The 18,659-nt window shown below is 42.8% G+C and overlaps 1 protein-coding gene across 1 annotated transcript in view; it reads left to right on the top strand.

Moving 5' to 3' along the window:
* Positions 1 to 18,659, top strand: part of CHM (CHM Rab escort protein) — a 75,394-nt gene that overhangs the window by 10,896 nt on the left and 45,839 nt on the right. Inside the window, exons 2-5 of the mRNA XM_032228159.1 lie at positions 1,672 to 1,738; positions 8,079 to 8,151; positions 9,975 to 10,099; positions 15,077 to 15,470. Of these exons, the coding sequence (XP_032084050.1) occupies positions 1,672 to 1,738; positions 8,079 to 8,151; positions 9,975 to 10,099; positions 15,077 to 15,470 (659 nt within the window). The remainder of the gene's footprint in view (positions 1 to 1,671; positions 1,739 to 8,078; positions 8,152 to 9,974; positions 10,100 to 15,076; positions 15,471 to 18,659) is intronic.

The following is an 18,659-nucleotide window of genomic DNA, read 5'->3' as shown; positions in this document are numbered from 1 at the left end:
CCCAGAATTATTCTCCAGATAGCCTGGCCATGATGGCTGCGGAATTCTGGGACTTGGCAGTCCGCACATCTTAAAACGACTAATGTTGAGAAACACTGATCTAGATCAAAGCTCACAATAGTAAAATACTGGGCGAATGAGAAAGGACAGAAAGCAATAATCCAATTACGATTCGCTTCTCTACAATTTGAGATATAAAAACGGATGTCTAGATATGAGAACAGTGGTGGGTTTCAAAAATTGTTCGAACCTACTCTGTGGGTGTGGCCTCCTTTGTGGGAGTGGCTTGCCACCCATGTGACCGGATGGGAGTGGCTCGCCACCCATGTGACCAGATATGAAATTATGAATTAGTACTTAGGTCGGTCCAAGTAGCTATTCAGAAACTCTGGCATTGAAGCATGCAAGTCTTAAAGCTGTCAAGTTACAAGATCCTTGCACCCCTAACCCTTTAGAAAAAAAAAACTAGGGGTCTTCAAACCTGACAGTTTTAAGACTTGTGGACTTCAACTCCCAGAATTCCTCCTCCAGTCACGTTGGCTCAGGAACTCTGGCATTGAAGCGTGCAAGTCTTAAAGCTGTCAAGTTACAAGATCCTTGCACCCCTAACCCTTTAGCAGTAGTGGGTTTCAAAAAATTTTGGAACCTCTTCTGTAGGTGTGGCCTGCTTTCCAGGTCCACTGGTGGAACCTCTTCTAACCGGTCCAGTAGATTTGACGAACCAGTTCTACCGAATAGGTGCGAACTGGTAGGAACCCACCTCTGTATGAGAAACTCAAATCAGGAACTCTAGGAGCCTGATGAATGAGAATCCCTACCTCCCTGAGGAAGATCAAGGAAACAAGAACTGCAAGATTCCTTTTGGAAAGGAATCTCTCATAGAAAGGACCAATAAAGGAGAATATTTGTAGCTCGGGGTTTAAATGAGGGCTTGGTGGTGCTCTTTGAGCTTGCTTGTTTTCTTGCAGGTATTTCATTACTCAATCTAGGTAACATTAGTGCAGCGATGAGGCTACCTAGTTTGTCAGAGTTTGTTGCAAAAATCAAATCCAGAAAGCACACACAGATAACTGATTCAGCAGGATTCATTAACTTCTTTATATACATAATAATGCATGGGTAAAATGTATAATACCAATAGTGAATTCACCAACATGGTAGTAGTTACAGGCAAAACACAGGCAGAGGAGACATTCAGACTAGATTAGTTTTCTTGCACAGACTTAGAGCTACATAGGTAAGCCACTCCCAGGCTCCTAGCCGTCTGGCATGGCTCTCAGTCACCAAATAGTTCCCATTGGCTGACCCAGCTGCCATGGCTATACATTGGCTGACCTTGTTACCATGTCCTATTCCAGCCAGTACCCAATGGCTGATCTGTTGCTGTGTCCTATTCCAGTTCATGAATATTCTGACATAGTTTGGGTAATTGCAAGAAAACAAGCAGGCTCAAAGAGCACCAAGAAGCTCTCATAGAAAGTAATAGAGAATAGAAAATAACTCATCTGAAGATACAGTAGAACTACCTCCGTTAGTGTCAGAAAAGAATCAAATCATAATGGGTCATTTTTTTGGGGGGGGGAGGAGGGTGACACGGTCTTTCTTCAAAATGCATGGATCTTAAAATATTTTATCATAAATTATTTAATTAAAACCTTGTCTCTTTTATAGGCTTACCTGAGTCTATCATCGCGGCAGCTTGCGCAAGGAGCGGCCAGCAGGTTCTTCATGTGGATTCGTAAGTCCTTCCATCAATGTACATTGTGGCTATAGGCTCAGCTTTTCCCAACCTTGGGAACTTTGTGATGCGTGGGCTTTAACTCCCAGAAGTTGACGTGGAAGTCTAAACTACTTAAAAGTTCTCACATTTTGGAAATGCTGCTATGGGTCCTAACAACCGTTGACACCAAAGACTGGCTTAATGGAGGAGGTCCTAACTTGATTCTTCCAGAGGGAAGACGGGGAGGGAAAAGGGAAAGGCCATAGGTTCGCCTTCACGGTTCTAAGGGTTGAGATAAATGTCTGGAGAATGTGACCGAAAACTCTTCCAAATCTCTCCTTATTGAACCAAGTTGGATTTTGATCGAGTCTAGTACAGGGGTGGTTTTTTTTAATTATTGAAAATTTTTGAAAAACTTTTACAAATCTTCCTTCTTCCAGTATTGCGCCACCAGCAGTCTTGCTGCGGTTCTTAAATGCAAAATCAAGTTAGTCTCTATAACTGTACAATCAGTAATTATACCTAACAAGAATAACTGAGGGGTAAACTTTATCCTTTTTTAAAGAACATTTTGCATAATCCACCATATTTTTATCCAAAATGCTTTTACCTTTTTACAAGTCCACCATATGTGATAGTATGTAGCATCGAGACAATCACATCTCCAGCATTTAGGTTGTAAATTCGGATACATACAGGCTAGTTTTTTAGGATCTAAATGCCATCTATAAAACATCTTATAAAAGTTTTCTCTCAAATTCTGGGCTTGTGTAAATTTTACATTTCTTACCCATATTTAACACAGTGGTGTTAAACTCGATTTCATCAGGGTTGTTTGACCTCAGTGGGCCGAGGTGGGCGTGGCCAGGGTGAGCATGGACAGCCCAATGTCATTCACGTCTAGGGTGCTGCCAACTGGAAGTCTGGTTTCCCCCACCATAGAGTCTCCTCCTAGCGCCGCATCCTTTTTTCTCAACCAACCGGAAGTCCAGTGTCATTCCCCCCCCCCCCTCCAGAGTCTTCTCCTAGCACGGTGTCCTTTTTCCTCTGCCTGCCCTAACTGAAAGCCCTATCAATTGTGGAGCCAGTTGGTGACAGGGTGCCGCAGCAGAGGGATGAAAGAGCCACATGCAGCTCCAGAGCCGCGGGTTGCCGACCCCCAGTCTAGTAGCAGGAAAGGAAATAGCAATTGGATGCCATTGCTCTTCATTATTTGCAAAGCTAATTTGTTGATTTGACAGCTCTGTATGTTTGTGTCTAAATGGAAAAAAAAAAGTGTAATTCCTAACACTTTTTTTTCTCAGCATTGAGAAGAAAAAGTGTTAAGCTTTAAATTGTGCTAAGCAATATCTTGACAGTTTACTTTTCCCTATTAATAGGTTTAGGTACAATATTTATAGAAAGGTTGCTCGCAACTTTTACATATAATAGTTATATGTATTTGCACTACCCAAACCCGAATGGGAAAAAGATTCTTGCTTTCATTTAACTCACAAGCCTGCAGTTCTTCCTTCTGCAAGCAATTCCATCACTTTGAAATAATTGTTCCCCACACCCTCCCTCCTCTAGAAATACAATTCCAAGACAAGAGAATGCAACTCAAATTTAGTTAAAGAAAAGGTAGAAACCGCTACTGGATTTACCTCTCAACATTTAATCCCTCAATTTTTCATGGGTTTCTTAGGCAAGTAGCATATGAGGTGGAGAATCTAAATATTGGCCACCCTTATCAATCTGCTTTTTATCGGTGCTTGGTAAACTTTAAATCTTCCCCAGGTGGTCCTCGACTTACGACCACAATTGAAACCCAACATTTATGTTGCTAAGTGAGAGATTTGAGCTTTGCCCCATCGTACGACCTTTCTTGCCACCTTCGTTAAGTGAACCGTTGCAGTTATTAAGGCTGTTACACCATTGTTAAGCGAATCTGGCTTCCCCCATTGACTTTGCTGATTAGATGGTCACAAAAGGGATCACGTGACCCCCCCCCCCCCGGGACAATGCACCCGTCATAAATATGAGTCAATTGCCAAGCCTCTGACTTTTGATAATGTGAGCATGGGGATACTGCAACAGTCATGTGAGAAAAGTTGCTTTTTCCAGTACAGTGGGACCTCGTGTGCCGATCGTAATCTGTTCCCGGACTTCGGTCAGCACCCGATTTGATGGTGACTGGAAGAAGACTGACTGCGCATGCGCGCACGGACAAAAAATGGTGCAGAAGGGGAAATCGCTGTGGCAGGGAAAATAGCCACAGCTGGGTTTATTTGGCACCCAAGGATATGTTTGCGACACATTTAGGGGATATTTTGTTTGGCACCTGAATTGTTCGTGGTCTGAGCCGTTCGGGGTCCCACTGTACTGTTGAACAGTACTGACAAAATGAACACTAAATGAACTGTTGTAAGTCAAGGACTACCTTTACTTTCTGATGGGAATTAGGTGGAAAACTTAGGTGAGTGAGTGGAAGTAACTTGAGAGCCAAAGGAAACTTTTGATCTGCTTTTGGGTTCCAACGGTGCTTGGATTCATTACCCCGAGAGAATCTTATCACTTTTAATCTCTCACCACTGTTTTGTGTTTATCATAATATACCACTTAGGTGATGATGGTGGATGATCTGAAGTGAACCATTATAAACCACTGAGCAGCACCTCTGTTGATTTATAAACACCGTCCCGCAGCATCTCCTTCTCCAGACCGCTAATCATATTCAAAATAGTCACTTCCATTGCAGCCCGGTCATAAATTCCTATAATCGTGTTTTAAAACTAAAGTTAGCTTCTGCCAAATTGTAATTGAAGGAGGCTTTCTTTAGCTATCTGTCTCAATAAAATGTTTTTTAAAAAAACAACAACCCAACCATTGGTTCTTTTTCAGAGAGCTACATTGACTGTAGGTATTAATGAGCTGTTGACATGTGGAATTTCAAGGATGGATGCTAAATGATTTAGAAAAGTAATTTGCAATTCAGAATACACCGGCTTGGCATTGAGTTTAAAGTTGGAAGTTGCAAAAGTTTGAATGGAAATTTAGTTGGGGAGGGGGAAGCAATTTGTGTATGCATGAAGATTTTCCTCCCCAGTCACCTCTCTTTCCATCTTTGCAAATCTTATTTTGGGGGGACGCTGCTCTTTCCCCCCCCCCATGGCAGTGGGGGGGGGGAAGGGAACAGGAGAGCAATTTATTTCCTTAACTTCCCCATCTTCTACCACGTTTTCCCGAAAATACTGTGTTCCCTGAAAATAAGACAGGGTCTTATTTTCAGGGAACACAATATTTTCGGGAAAACATCGGTCTTATTTTCTTTTGACCCCCCCCAAAATAAGCACTTGGCCTTATTTTGGGGGAGGTCTTATTATTTTTAAGGTGCAGGAGGCCCTTTAACTGCGCCCTGTGGATCAGCTGATCCAGAGAGGGCTGTCTCTGTTTCTGGCACATTCTTGCCAGTCCTAGTGTCACTGGGCCTGGTGCTCTTTTTGCGTCCGCCACTAAAGGGTCGCGGGAGCTAGGGTTTCCGGGAGTGGACTCCACGAAGCCATTCCGTGTGGATGGCAGGTGCATGTGGGACGTATGGGGCATGTTCCCCCCTACACCCTCCTCCAGGAAATGACGGGGACCGGCTGAACATGCATTTAAATATTTTAGGGGAGGGCTTATTTTAGCGCATGCGCTCAAAAGCCCGATTGGGCTTATTATCCGAGAGGGCTTATTTTCAGGGAAACAGGATAAGACAGGGTCTTATTTTCTTTTGACCCCCAAAATAAGCACCTGGCCTTATTTTGGGGGAGGTCTTATTATTTTTGAGGGGCAGGAGGCGGTGATTGTGGTCACCTCATAGCTGCTGCTGTGTTGCAATATTTTCGGGGAGGGCTTATTTTAGCACATGCACTCAAAAGTCTGATTAGGCTTATTTCTGGGGAAACAGGGTACCTAGCAATCAATTTGGTTCATTCATTCTTCAACAGTTTTTTGTCAGTAAAGCATCATTTTTCAATTGATTTCCAATTAATTGATCAAAAGCTCAAGCATTTCAGAGACCTTGGTAAAGCTGTCATGGAAGTATTATTGGCAAGGCTTAAGAGCAAAACTTAACTTAGTCATTGTGGAAGGAGAAACTTTTCTTTGGTTTTAATATATCTTGTCCCTATTGAAGTACGACATTACAATGAATGATTGGAATTAGTGGCTGATTTCTCATATTATGCTAAGCCATGAGTGTTTCATCATTGTTTACTAAATAAATGTGGATGGATTTGCCTGACATGGCTTGGCAGAAAGTCGTTATCTTTTAGGTCTTGGAATTATCTCCGACCAAGAATTTGAATTGGGAGCCAAATGGTCAATAAAGTCATACCATTACAATATCTTTTAAGGGTATTGAAATCCTTTTTCTTTTTTTTTAAAAAAAAATCTCATCTCTATCTCCTTTCTATCAAAGCCCTGATCACGCTGGGAGATATTTTGAAGGAATGTGCTATGAGGAATCAGAAACTCAAGCTGGAAGGAAACATGTCCTTTAATTCAGGGGTGTCAAACTGTATTTCTTCGCGGGCCGGATCAGCGTTGTAGTTCTCCATGGGCTGGTGGGGGGAGGCTGGTGGTGGTGGTGAGATGGGACGGACACCCATCTGCCGGTCAAATGGGGCACAAGGAGGCCGCACTCAGCCCCCTCTGCCCCATTTTCAGCTTGAACGGCCTCCTGCAACACTTTACCAGCTGAAACGGGGCATGGGGGGAGACTGCGTGAAATTGAATTTGATACCTCCGGGCAGGGGTGAAATCCAGCAGGTTCTGACAGGTTCGGTAGAACCGGTAGCGGAAATTTTGAGTAGTTCAGAGAACTAGTAGCGGAAATTATGAGTAGTTCGGAGAACCGGTAGTGGAAATTATGAGTAGTTCAGAGAACTGGTAGCAGAAATTTTGAGTAGTTTGGAGAACTGGCAAATGCCACCTCTGGCTGGCCCCTGAGTGGAATGGAGATTTTGCAGTATCCTTCCCCTGCAACACCAGCCAAGCCAAGCCACACCTAATAAACCACACCCACAGAACCGGTAGTAAAAAAATTGAATTTCACCACTGCCTCCAGGTTAGATGGTTGACAACAAGCAAAACTAACACTATAATAACCGCTTCATTCAAGACGGCTGATTGGAACGTCTTAAGCTTTGATGCCGATGACTTTGTACATCTTTGCTTTTAACGGGGATGCAGGAGAAAGTTTGCTAGTTAAGGGAGAACTCACTCGGATGACAGCCGGACCTCCTCTGTTTCCCCTTCCTTCTCCCTCCAGAAAGAGATCAAATAGAGGAAGATGCGTGCAAGCAGCTCTCTGGAGAAATCACCAGGCATCAGCCGCCGCCGCTTCTTCCCAGACCTTGCCTTTGATTCATCCCCCCCATGCCCCCCAGGGCGACGACTGTATTGAAAGAGGCAGCTTTCCTAACTGGCTGGCGTTCACGGCAAAAACTAGGCTTTCCCCCTGCAAATTCTGCTCTTGCATGTCTATCCATGAGACTTTTATAAAATCCCGACATTTATGAAGGTCTCCTTTGGCTCCGAGACCAGGGGCTCAGTGGAGATCTATTGCTGAATTGCGATTAGCAGCTAGCCTGACCCATCCAAAGCCTTGATGAGCTCTGGAATGGGTCAGGACGATGACACAGAAGCCGAAAAACGAAGATGTATGATCTACGATCCTGAGTGCTCAAGAATTGGAATATCCACTTTTGGAAAATTTGACAGCCCTATGTTGTCAGGGTTCCAATGAATAAAGACTTTATTCCAACGATTAAAGACTTTATTCCAATGAATAAAGACTCCGAGGCTTTGAGTTTCCTCAAACTCCCATTTTATTAGAGATGTCATATTGGCACATCTGGGAAAACCCGAATCTGAAAGCTTCCAGGTTTTCCCCACCCAAATGAAAGTCCAAGTCCCTGCTCAGCACCCACATGTCCATCCCATGGTCCAATCAGGCACTATCCCCCCAGTCACGCCCCTTCAGGTGCAGGGCAAGGTGTCCTTGACTTTCTGAGAAAGAAAATAAGACTTCCCCGGACAATAAGACCAATCAGACTTTTGAGTTCACGCACTAAAATAAGCCCTCCCCCGAAAATAAGCCCTCCCCAAAGATATTGCAACACAGCAGCATCCATGAGGTGACCACGCTCGCTGCCTCCTGCACCTCAAAAATAATAAGGCCTAGTGGTTATTTCGGGGGGGGGGGTTTCAAAAGAAAATTAAGACCCTGTCTTATTTTCGGGGAAACACGATAACAGAATTCTTGCAATAAAGGAAATTGCTGACCTTTTTTCTTCTTCTCCCTCTTCTTCCCTTCTCCCCTCTGCTGCCACAGGAGAAATTATTATGGAGGAAATTGGGCAAGTTTTAGCTTCTCGGGATTATTGTCCTGGATAAAAGAAAACCAAGTAAGGAGCAGCTTTATTGTTTTATCTCAAATTCTATTGTTTTTGTTGAAGCATTAGTTTTAATTTAAATGTAAATCTTCCAGGCCTGTTTTCCTTTCTTTTCTTTTTTTAGGAACCAGAATTGAAAATTCTTACAAAGGTGGGGAGATAAGGAAACATGTTCTGTTCCCATTTCCTAATTTTAAATTATTTTAATTTTAAGACGAAATAGCCCAGTGGTGTGAGTGCAGTACTGCAGGCTATTTCTGTTGACTGCCAGCTGCCAGCAGTTTGGCAGTTTGATTCTCACCTGGCTCGAGGTTGACTCAGCCTTCCATCCTTCTGAGATGGGTAAAATGAGGACCCAGATTGTTGGGGGAAAGAGGGTGACTCTGTCCACCACTTAGAGAAGGTTGGAAATCACTGTGAAGCGGTATATAAGTCTAAGTACTAATGGCTATAGTTAACTCTGCCCACTGCCAGCAGTTTAATCCTGACCGGCTCAAGATTGACTCAGTCTTCCATCCTTTGGAAGTGGGTAAAATGAGGACCCAAATTGTTGGGGGCAATATGCTGACTCTGTAAACCGCTTAGAGAGGGCTGTAAAGCCCTGTGAAGCAGTATATAAGTCTGAGTGCTATTGCTATTTCTATTTTAATATTTCTGCCTAGATTAAATTCCACCAAGAAGGGACCAGTTGATCGATTCCACCCATGTGAAAACAACATGTAAGGATAAATTTGGCAACCTGTAATCATTAGGCAAGACTAAGGTCTTTTTTCTGCCCATTTCCAGAACTCTTCCAACATCATACTGCAAAACAGTGGTTTTTGAAAAAAAACACAAAAAAACACACCAAACAACCACTGGTTTGCAGTGTGATATTGGAAGGGGAAAAAAGTTATGAACGAAGGCGAAATTACGTGTCCCAGGATAATGTTGGGGGATCCAATCTTGGGTTGGTTACCAGAGAGCTAGAGAGGAGTTCCCTGCAGAACTGCTTCAACACAAGTCCGAAAAGTCTAAACCTCGGGTCCCAGTGACCGACCCAGATTGGATCCTGCAGGGGAGAGGGGGGAATTCTTAACCCTACTGTAATTTAGGTGTTTTTTTTTATTCCAAAAATGAAGAAAATGATTGAAAATTCCAATGATACTATCGTGCCCTACATAGCCTTTAACCTTCTTCTTTTTTTAAAATGGTTCTTAAAAAAAAAAAAGTCTTCATCCATATAATAATTGTCTTCTTGAGTTGTAGGACTCATGAGCCAGTCAGAGTTATCTATAGCAGTGTTTTTTAACCACTGTGCTGCGGCACACTAGTGTGCCGTGACATAGTGTAAGGTGTGCCGTGGGAAAATTACTTTATATATAATCAATATAGGCACAGAGTTAATTTTTTTTAACATTTTCTAATGGTGGTGTGCCTCGTGATTTTTTTCATGAAAAAAGTGTGCCTTTGCACAAAAAGGTTGAAAAACACTGATCTATAGGTATATTTGCTGTCTGCATTCTGTAACGCTGTACTTTGCAGAAGTTTTAAAAAGATTCAACTTGCTTTTTTTAAAAAAAAAACAAAAAACCCTTGGAACTCTAGAAGCCTCTAACAGCTTGATCTTATGTACCAGCGATGGTTAACCTTTTCGGCACCACAGAAACTAGAGCGCGCTGGAGCAACAGAATCTGGAAGAGAGCAAGGGGCTGGTGCGCCATTCCTGCCATTTTAAAAGTTGAAATGAAACAAGGGCAACAAAAAGACATTGCAGTGCTGTTCGGCTCCCCCCCTCCCCCCCGCCCTGTGTTTTCTAATCTAAGTTTTATTTTGTTTGTTCCTGCTATTACAAGGAACAGGCTGATCCGTGTGAGGAAAGTACGGCTTGGCAAGACCTAATTCTTGAAAATGAGGAAGCAGTTCCTCTTAATAAGGAAGATCAAACCATCCAGAATGTAGAATATTTCTGCTACGTTAGGTGAGTATAAGATGGTATGCATTTCATTTAATAGATATGTTTGCATGTTCTACTACGTCCTGTTTTTATACCATCCCAAACAACCCACCCTCCTAGGTGTCACCGTTCCAAATATCATCCAGAATTAAATCAGAATCCAAGGCAGAGCTTTCCTCAAAGTTCCAATTTAATAAGAGAGACATGTTGGCACATCTGTGGGAAACCCGAATCTGAAAGCTTCCTGGGGTTCCCACCCAGTTGAAAGTTCATGATCTTGTCCCCACACCCACAAGTCCATCACATGGTCCAATCTTCCTCTGCCACACTGGCATTTCCACCCATCTAGTTCCAGTCAGGTGCAGAGGTGCGGAGGCAAAGGATGACCTCGGGCTTCTAGAAAGGAATGTTTTATTTTGACAACAACACATTCGACAGTTCTACTCCTTACTCTTCCCTGTCAAGCCAGCCTCCCTCAGCAACCAAGAAAGAAACCACTCAACTCCATTTCGCAGAATTAAGAGTACTTTTACTGGTTATGAAAAGATAGCAGCTAAGCAAAGCAAGATCTGAGGCAAAAGCGTGCGTAATCATAGATATCAAATTGTCACCCAACCCCCTCCCCCTGGTAACCCCATCCTTAGTCCAATCTGCAAATCCCTCAGGTGTCATGTGAGGTCCATCTTCAAAAAACATCGTCAGGTTGGTATCAGTGGTGGGTTTCAAAAATTGTTTGAACCTACTCTGTGGGTGCGGCCTCCTTTGTGGGAGTGGCTTACTGCCCATGTGACCGGATGGGAGTGGCTTGCCGCCCCTGTGACCGGATATGAAGACGCCGACGACACTTGTCAGAACCACCTTAAATTACCTCCCACACAGCACTGGCATGCATAAGAATATGATGTAAACGTGTTTTTTAAAAGGCATCTTTGGTTTGCGTTAAAACAACTTCAACACACGCAATGTTCTGATTGCACCACAAACTCAGTAGTCATCCTTACCTTTCACAGAGGCACTGAGTTTTATAAATACGAGCATGATAGTGTAGAATAATCATATCCAAGGACCAGTGGTGGGTTTCAAAAAAGTTTGGACCCTCTTCTGTAGGTGTGGCCTGCTTTCCGGGTCCACTGGTGGAACCTCTTCTAACCGGTTCGGTAGATTTGACAAACCGGTTCTACCGAATAGGTGCGAACTGGTAGGAACCCACCTGTGGTTGGTATGGAGGACAGTTGGCCTTGGCGGGCCCATCCACTATCTCCAGCATGGGCAGTAGATGGTGAGAACAAAACTCCCTTTTCACAATCTCTCCTGTACTTAAACCTTCCCTTCCCAAATACCATCCCTCCCCCTCCCCATTTCAATGGCAGCCGAAAGCAAGTAGAGAAACAGAGGCTGACATTTCCCCTCCCAATTACCCTACTAATGAAACAGCCTAGTAAAAGAATAGAGTGTGTGGCAGGCCAAAGATCCTAAAAGGAATATGACTTGCAGGCCTGAGACTAGGTCAAGCACATCCTTGATGTGGCTCTCAATTAAATCGAGTTTGACACCTCTGTTCTAGACTGTTTTTATAGCTCTGGATTGATTATTGAAGTGTTTCTCAACCTTAGCCACTTGAAGATGTCTGGACTTCAACTCCCAGAATTCCCCAGCCAGCATTCGCTGGCTGGGGATTTCTGGGAGTTGAAGTCCGGACATCTTCAAGTGGCCAAGGTTGAGAAACACTGGGTTATTACATCTGCACCAACTCTTTACTTTAAATGTATTTTTTAAATGGAGCCCATTTAAAAAAGAAAAGCTGTTTGAAACCAAACCAAAACCCCTGCATCTAATTTATGCTCCAGGAAGAGTTGATTCGACACGGTTGACGTGCTTCAGCTCCTTTGCTTCTTAACTTGCCTGAACTCCTATGAAGTTGCCATTAAACATTTATTTTGAAAGAATAAAACAGCTGGGGAGCAGCGGTAATAGAAACGTACAAAGCTGAACCCACGGCCACCAAATAAAACGCATCCATCAAAGGGAGAGAATACCATCCCTGCAACAAGTGGGATAGAGAAAAAGAATGGTTTTTTTTTTTTCCAAAAAAAGGAAAACGAGTGAAAAATAAATAGCGAACACCTGTGCCGCATAAATTAACCAGCTGGTTGGCAGTTTTTCTTTTGACCTATCGGAAGGGTGACTGTGGCAAAGCATTAATAAGACACATTGGCTTTGAGAGATTCTTTTGTTGGGACCATTAATTAATGAATGAGACTAGATAATGTTCAGAATTTACACCACAATTGGTGCTGCAGATGTGTCCCTTATTGTGAGATAGCATGGCCGAAAAAGGAGCGAGGGGGGTTGGGAGATTTCCCACCCACCCACCCCAGACCTGTACAAAGATTTAAATGTGAACACACCCCCCCCCCTGCTTCCGCTTTTATTGCCGCATCTATTCTGTTTGAAAATTATGTCCTTGGGTGAAAAAAAATATCCAGGGTGGTGATTATAAATTTCAGATTTCGTATTCCAGATTCAAGGGAGCGAGTTGCTTTTTAATTCATTGTTTGCGGGAATATTAGATGGAAGTTTCGACTTAGTTGGAGGCTGGCAGGGAGCGATTGTCACTTCTTTGCAGACAAAATGGACTGCATTTCCCCCCATGGGAGCCCCGCAAGAACTCAACTGCACGTAGTCCTCAACGTACGACGACAGTGAATCCCAAAATGTTGGTTGCTAAGTGAGATCTTTGTTCGGAGAATTTTGCCTCGTTCTTTACGACCTTTCTGGCCACTGTTCTTAAGTGAATCGCTGCAGTCGTTCAGTTAGGGGCACGGTTGTTAAGTGAATCTGGCTTCCCCATTGGCTTTGCCTGTCAGAAGGTCGTAAAAGGGGATCATATGACCCCGGGATGCTGCAACCATCATAAATATGAACCAGCGTCTGGACCATGGAGATGCTGTAACGATCATAATTGTGAACAATGGTCATAGGTTGGTTACTTTTTTTCAGTGAAGTTGTAACTTCAACGGTCACTAAATGAATGGTTGTAAGTCAAGGACTACCTGTGCTATGCCTACACACACACACACACACACACACACACACACACACACACACACGAGGTGGGAGAAGAATAACTATCCTGGCCCAATTCAGGTATAAAATGCCTCTATCTCCTTGGTATCATCCTTCATCTACTGCAGCTTTTGCCACTGTTTAGGATGTGGTTTCTTAATAGCATCCAGGCTTCCATATTGAGATGATTATAACTCCAGTGAAAAGGATCAAAAATTGGCTGGAGGCAATGACAGGGGTTAAAATAGAATGGAAGCCTGAAGGTTTTTTTTATTAGGAATAATGTCTGCGAAATGCAAAAAAGAAATCCAGTATTTAATACTACATATAGTTACGGCGCCAAGGATTGCCTTTGCCCAGAAATGGAAAAACAAATTAATTCCAAGCGAAGATGAAATAATAAGAAAGGTTATGGACTGTGCCGAAATGGACAAACTAACTAAAGAAATGCAGGGAAAAGAAGAATCAGAATTCTACCAGATATGGGATAAATGGTATAGGTGGATGGAGGAAAGAAACAAGAATCAGTGAAGGAATATAACAAAACTCAAAAAATAATAATTATGAGTAAAATAAGAGGGTTAAGAATGGTGAAATTCAAATGAAATACAAGAGAAGGGGAAATAATATAAGGTGAGCGGTATCGATTGATACGTAATTGCTATTAGAAAGAACAGGAAGTTCCTGTTCGTATCGTATTGTGTAAATGTGGTGTACGTCTAAATTTTGTGTGTGTGCATTTTACATATTTGTTAATAAAAATCTTTAAAAAGAAAAAAGAAAGAAAGTTGATCAAAGCGGAAAGGCAGAACTCTTCTTGTCCCAAAGGTGCTTTTTCCAAAAGGCAACTTACCATTCTTGGGTTTTTTTTGCTTTTTTTTAACCCCTGGAAAACATTTTGCTTCTCATGCAAGAAGCTATTTCAGTTCTGAAGAAGTTCACTTCTTGGATGAGAAGCGAAATGTTTCCAAGGGAGAAAAAAAACTTAAGAAAGTCTAGTTCAGAGATTTGGAAAACTTGGAAGAAGTTCAGAGAAGAGCAACTGAGATGATCAAAGGCCTGGTGACTTCAGCATACAAAGAACGGTTGCAGGATCTGGGTTTGGCTAATCTAAAGAAAAGAAGAATTAGGGGTGACATGACAGCAGTGTTCCAGTATTTGAGAGGCTGCCACAAAGAAGGGGAGGGGACGGGGGTCAGATTATCCTATAAAGCACCGGAGGGCAAGACAAGAAACAATGGTTGGAAACTAATCAAAGGGAGAAACAATGTGGAAGTAAGGAGAAACTTCCTAACAATGAGAATAATTAACCAGTGGAACAGCTTGCCTCCAGAAATCGTGGGTGCTCCATCAGTGGGGGTTTTTAAAGAAGAAACTGGAAAGTCATTTATTTGAAATCATATAGGTTCTCCTGCTTGAGCAGGGGGCTGGACTAGAAGACCTCCAAGGTCCCTTCCAGCTCTATTTCTCTTTCTCTCTCTTTCTATTATTTCCTGTTCTATTATTTCCTATTCCATTCCATTCTATTCTCCTTTTGGGAAAAAAAACATCCTTGGGACAACTGACCTGGATGGTTGAGAATCTCCAAAGTTCTTATTGCATTGAAGTTGGGGGAAGCTTCTACCTACACTGGACTAGAGGTGGTATTCTACTGGTTCGGATCGGTTTGCCCAAACCGGTAGCGGAAATTGTGGGTGGCCCCATCCATCCGCCCCAACTCTATGGCATCTCATTTAGTCCCTGTTTTGGCCAAAAGCACATGCGCGGATGGCTGAGTGCATGCATGGAAGTGGCTGAATATGCACACCCTCACATTTGTGAATTGGTAGGGAAGGTAAGTGAATACCTCCTTTGCAGTGGAACATTGCAAATCAGGGTTGTTGGAGAACTGATTTTTCTTTCTCTCTTTGGTGGAAAACCAACCCACAAACCCAGCCAGGACTCAGACGAAGATGTTGAAGAAGCCGGTGCGCTGCCAAGACCATCTGCCTCAGCCACTTCCGCCTTTACTAAAGATTCCGAGGAAACCTCTGCGGTCACCGAGGTCGAGAACGGAGGCTCGTCTTCAGACGGTGGGGCCAAAAGCGAAGAGATCCGCCCTCCGAGTGATGCAGGAAGTGATCCACAAGGTACCAGTGACGAAGAGGACACAGGAAGGACTTCTCTGGAAGGGAAGTCCGCTGACAGCATCATGCCTGATTCAGCAGCATTGGAGACCGGAGACCATAAATCTGAGCCAGTCCCTGAAGCTGCAGCTGAACCAAGGAAAATCACCTATCCCCAAATTGTAAAAGAAGGCAGGCGGTTTAATATTGATTTAATATCTAAGGTAAGGGACTTAACTCTATTTTTCTGTTTGATTGTTTGTTTTTCTAAAAAAAGTCACTTTTATTTATTAATCATCCTGATAGTTCTCGACTTACGAACTACAAAGGAGTCCCAGTTTTCTGTTGCTAAGCAAGGCATTTGTTTTTTTTAAATAATTTTTTTTATTTTTTATTTTCAAAACAAACACAACACATCCTTCTTTACATGCTGTAGAAAGTGCATCAGTTGGTTACAAAAAGACATTCGTGCATCTCTTCCACAGTCAACAAACATAATTCATATTAACTCAAGTATTTTAACTCAGATATTTATACATGTTACTATCATCATATCTCCATTTTCATTTGACTATAATTGTTTAAACGACCTTCATCATAAAATGTACCAAGATTTAATACATAACCACTTACTGGCCTTTCATTTACTCTTTCTAAAATCCTCCATTAACACTGAGTCCTTATGTCCTTTCCAGCTAAACATCCATAATATTTAATAACAATCTAATCCTCCTTTCCAAATCATTGTTTACAATTTACATCCAATTTACTTATGTTATACCCATATCTATATATATGTTGTTATCCTTATCCTTTATTTAACTATATCCTGTATCATAACATTTCCCCCCTAATAATCAAAGCTTTAATTGTATCTAATTTAGTTCTTTTTTTAAAATTAACCTTTATATATAATCCAAAAGGATTTCTAATCTTCCTTTCATGGGTACCACTCAATATTCATATTCAATTATTACTCATCATGACACTACACATTGTGTAACATTATCAAGGCATTTCTTAAGTTAGTTTTGTCCTATTTTACGATCTTACCCCAGGTACTAAGTGAATCGTTGCAGTTTATTTATTTGTTTGTTTGTTTGTCAAACATGTACAAGATAACAAATATAGGTAAAGATTCCCTTTGCATGTATGTGCTAGTCGTTCCCGACTCTTAAGGGGTTAAGGGGCTCATCTCCATTTCAAAGCCGAAGAGCCAGCGCTGTCCGAAGACGTCTCCATGGTCATGTGGCTGGCATGACTCAACACCGAAGGGACATGGAACACTGTTACCTTCCCACCAAAGGTGGTTCCTATTTTTCTACTTGCATTTTTTACGTGCTAGGTTGGCAGAAACTGTGACAGGTAACGGGAGCTCACTCCATTATGTGGCGCTAGGGATTTGAACTGCTGACCTTACTGATCGACAAGCTCAGCGTCTTAGCCACTGAGCCACATAAACATGAGCCGAAACAAAGGAGGAAAAAACAGATAAATGGGGACAGTAAGACGGTCAGTAGACACGCTGGTACACTTATACGGATCTTTTACGAATGGGGTGAGGTCCACAGTAGACAGTTTGAGGTTGTATCTGTGAGGGTTTGAGGATGTAACAACGGAGTCAGGTGGAGCATTCCAGGCGTTGACAACTCTGTTGCTGAAGTCGGATTTTCTGCAATCGAGTTTGAAGCGGTTTACCTTGAGTTTGTATCGATGGTTTGCCCGTGTATTATTGTGGTTGAAGCTAAAGAAGTTGTTGACAGGTAGGACGTTGTGGCAGACAATTTTGTATACTATGCTTAGATCGAACCACAGGCGACACAGTTCCAGGTTGTCGAAGCCCAAAATTTCAAGGCTGGTGGCGTAAGGGATTCTCTTGTGAGCAGAGGAGTGGAAGACTCCTCTTCTTGTGAAATACCTCTGTACCTGCTCAATCGTATTAATGGCCGATATACAGTGTGGGTTCCAGGCGGACGAGCTATATTCAGTTGTTAAGTTATTAAGTGAATCTGGCATCCCCGTTGACTTTGCTCATCAGAAAGTCTCAAAAGGGGACCCCATGACCGCAGGGACACTGGAACCGTCGTAAATATGAGTCTGCTGCCAAGCACCTGAATTTTGATTGTCTGACCATGGGGATGCTGCAACAGCCATAAGTGCAAAAACTCGTCATGGGTTGCTTTGATTTAACCTCCCATCAAAGCAAACTGTTTTCCCAGAGCTCTCCATGGTCCTGTTTTTGGTCTGTTTTGCCATCCATGTTCTTCTGCCCAAGATCTGGACAAGGCACAAGGCTTGGATTTGGAGAGCGAATTCCTCTGCATCTCTCTGTCTCTCTGTCTCTCTCTCTCTCTGTCTCTCTCTCTGTCTCTCTCTCTCTCTCCCTCTCTCCCTCTCTCTCTCCCTCCCTCCCCCCCCCTCTCTCTCCTTGCAAAGTCATTTCCTTGTGATTCCGACGACTTTTGAGAATGATGGCATGTTGTAACTTAACATTCTCCAGTGGAGCATTGCCTTTTCGAAGTGAGGTCATCTATCTTGTGCGACGTTTTTTTTTTTTTACATTCCTTCCAAGAATGTATAATAAATTTGGAGCTTACACAAAGTGAGCAAAGGTATTTAGGAGATTTAAGTTTTATGGTTTCAACTTGTAACCCTTGCATGTTTGCTGGGATATGGAAGAAATAAAGGCAGCCGTTCAGCCCGGAGTCCAAACACACGCAAAACAAGGAAGATGGAAAGGATATGTAGAATATATAAAGGTAAAGCTTCCCCTCGCACATATGTGCTAGTCGTTCCCAACTCTAGGGGGTGGTGCTCATCACTATTCCAAAACCAGCACTGTCCGAAGATGTCTCCGTGGTCATGTGGCCGGCATGACTCAATGCCGAAGACGCATGGAACGCGCACTGTTTAAAGCTACATCATTGAAAAAAGCGACTTACAGTCATTTTTCGCAACTGGTCACATGATCAAAACTCAGAGGCTTGGCAATGGTCTCACATTTACGATGGTCCCCGGGGTCATGCAACCCCCTATTGGCAATCTTCTGAGAAACAAAGTCCATGGGGAAGCCTGATTCACTTAACAGCCATGTTACTCGCTTAACAACTGCAATGGTTCCCTTAACCACTGAGGCAAGAAAAGTCATAAAACGGGGCAAAACTCACAACAACTGTTAATTTTGGAAGTTGTGGTCGTAAGTCAAGGACCACCTCTAGCTTCTTTGAATTCTAAGTGTCTTTCCAGGTTTTTTCCTAGTGGGATAATATTCCTTTGTGGAAAAATATCCCACTAGGATATTATAATAATATTTGGGATGGATGCGGTGGCTCAGTGGCTCATTTTCCCCTGCTTTCATATTTGTGGGGGTTGGAAGGCTACTTACAAGGGACGCGATGGCTCAGTGGCTATGT

Source organism: Thamnophis elegans, chromosome 12 (assembly GCF_009769535.1).
Source record: "Thamnophis elegans isolate rThaEle1 chromosome 12, rThaEle1.pri, whole genome shotgun sequence".
Lineage (NCBI taxonomy): Eukaryota > Metazoa > Chordata > Lepidosauria > Squamata > Colubridae > Thamnophis > Thamnophis elegans.
Note: the sequence above shows the minus strand (reverse complement) of the source record. Positions and strands in the feature narration are given on the sequence as shown.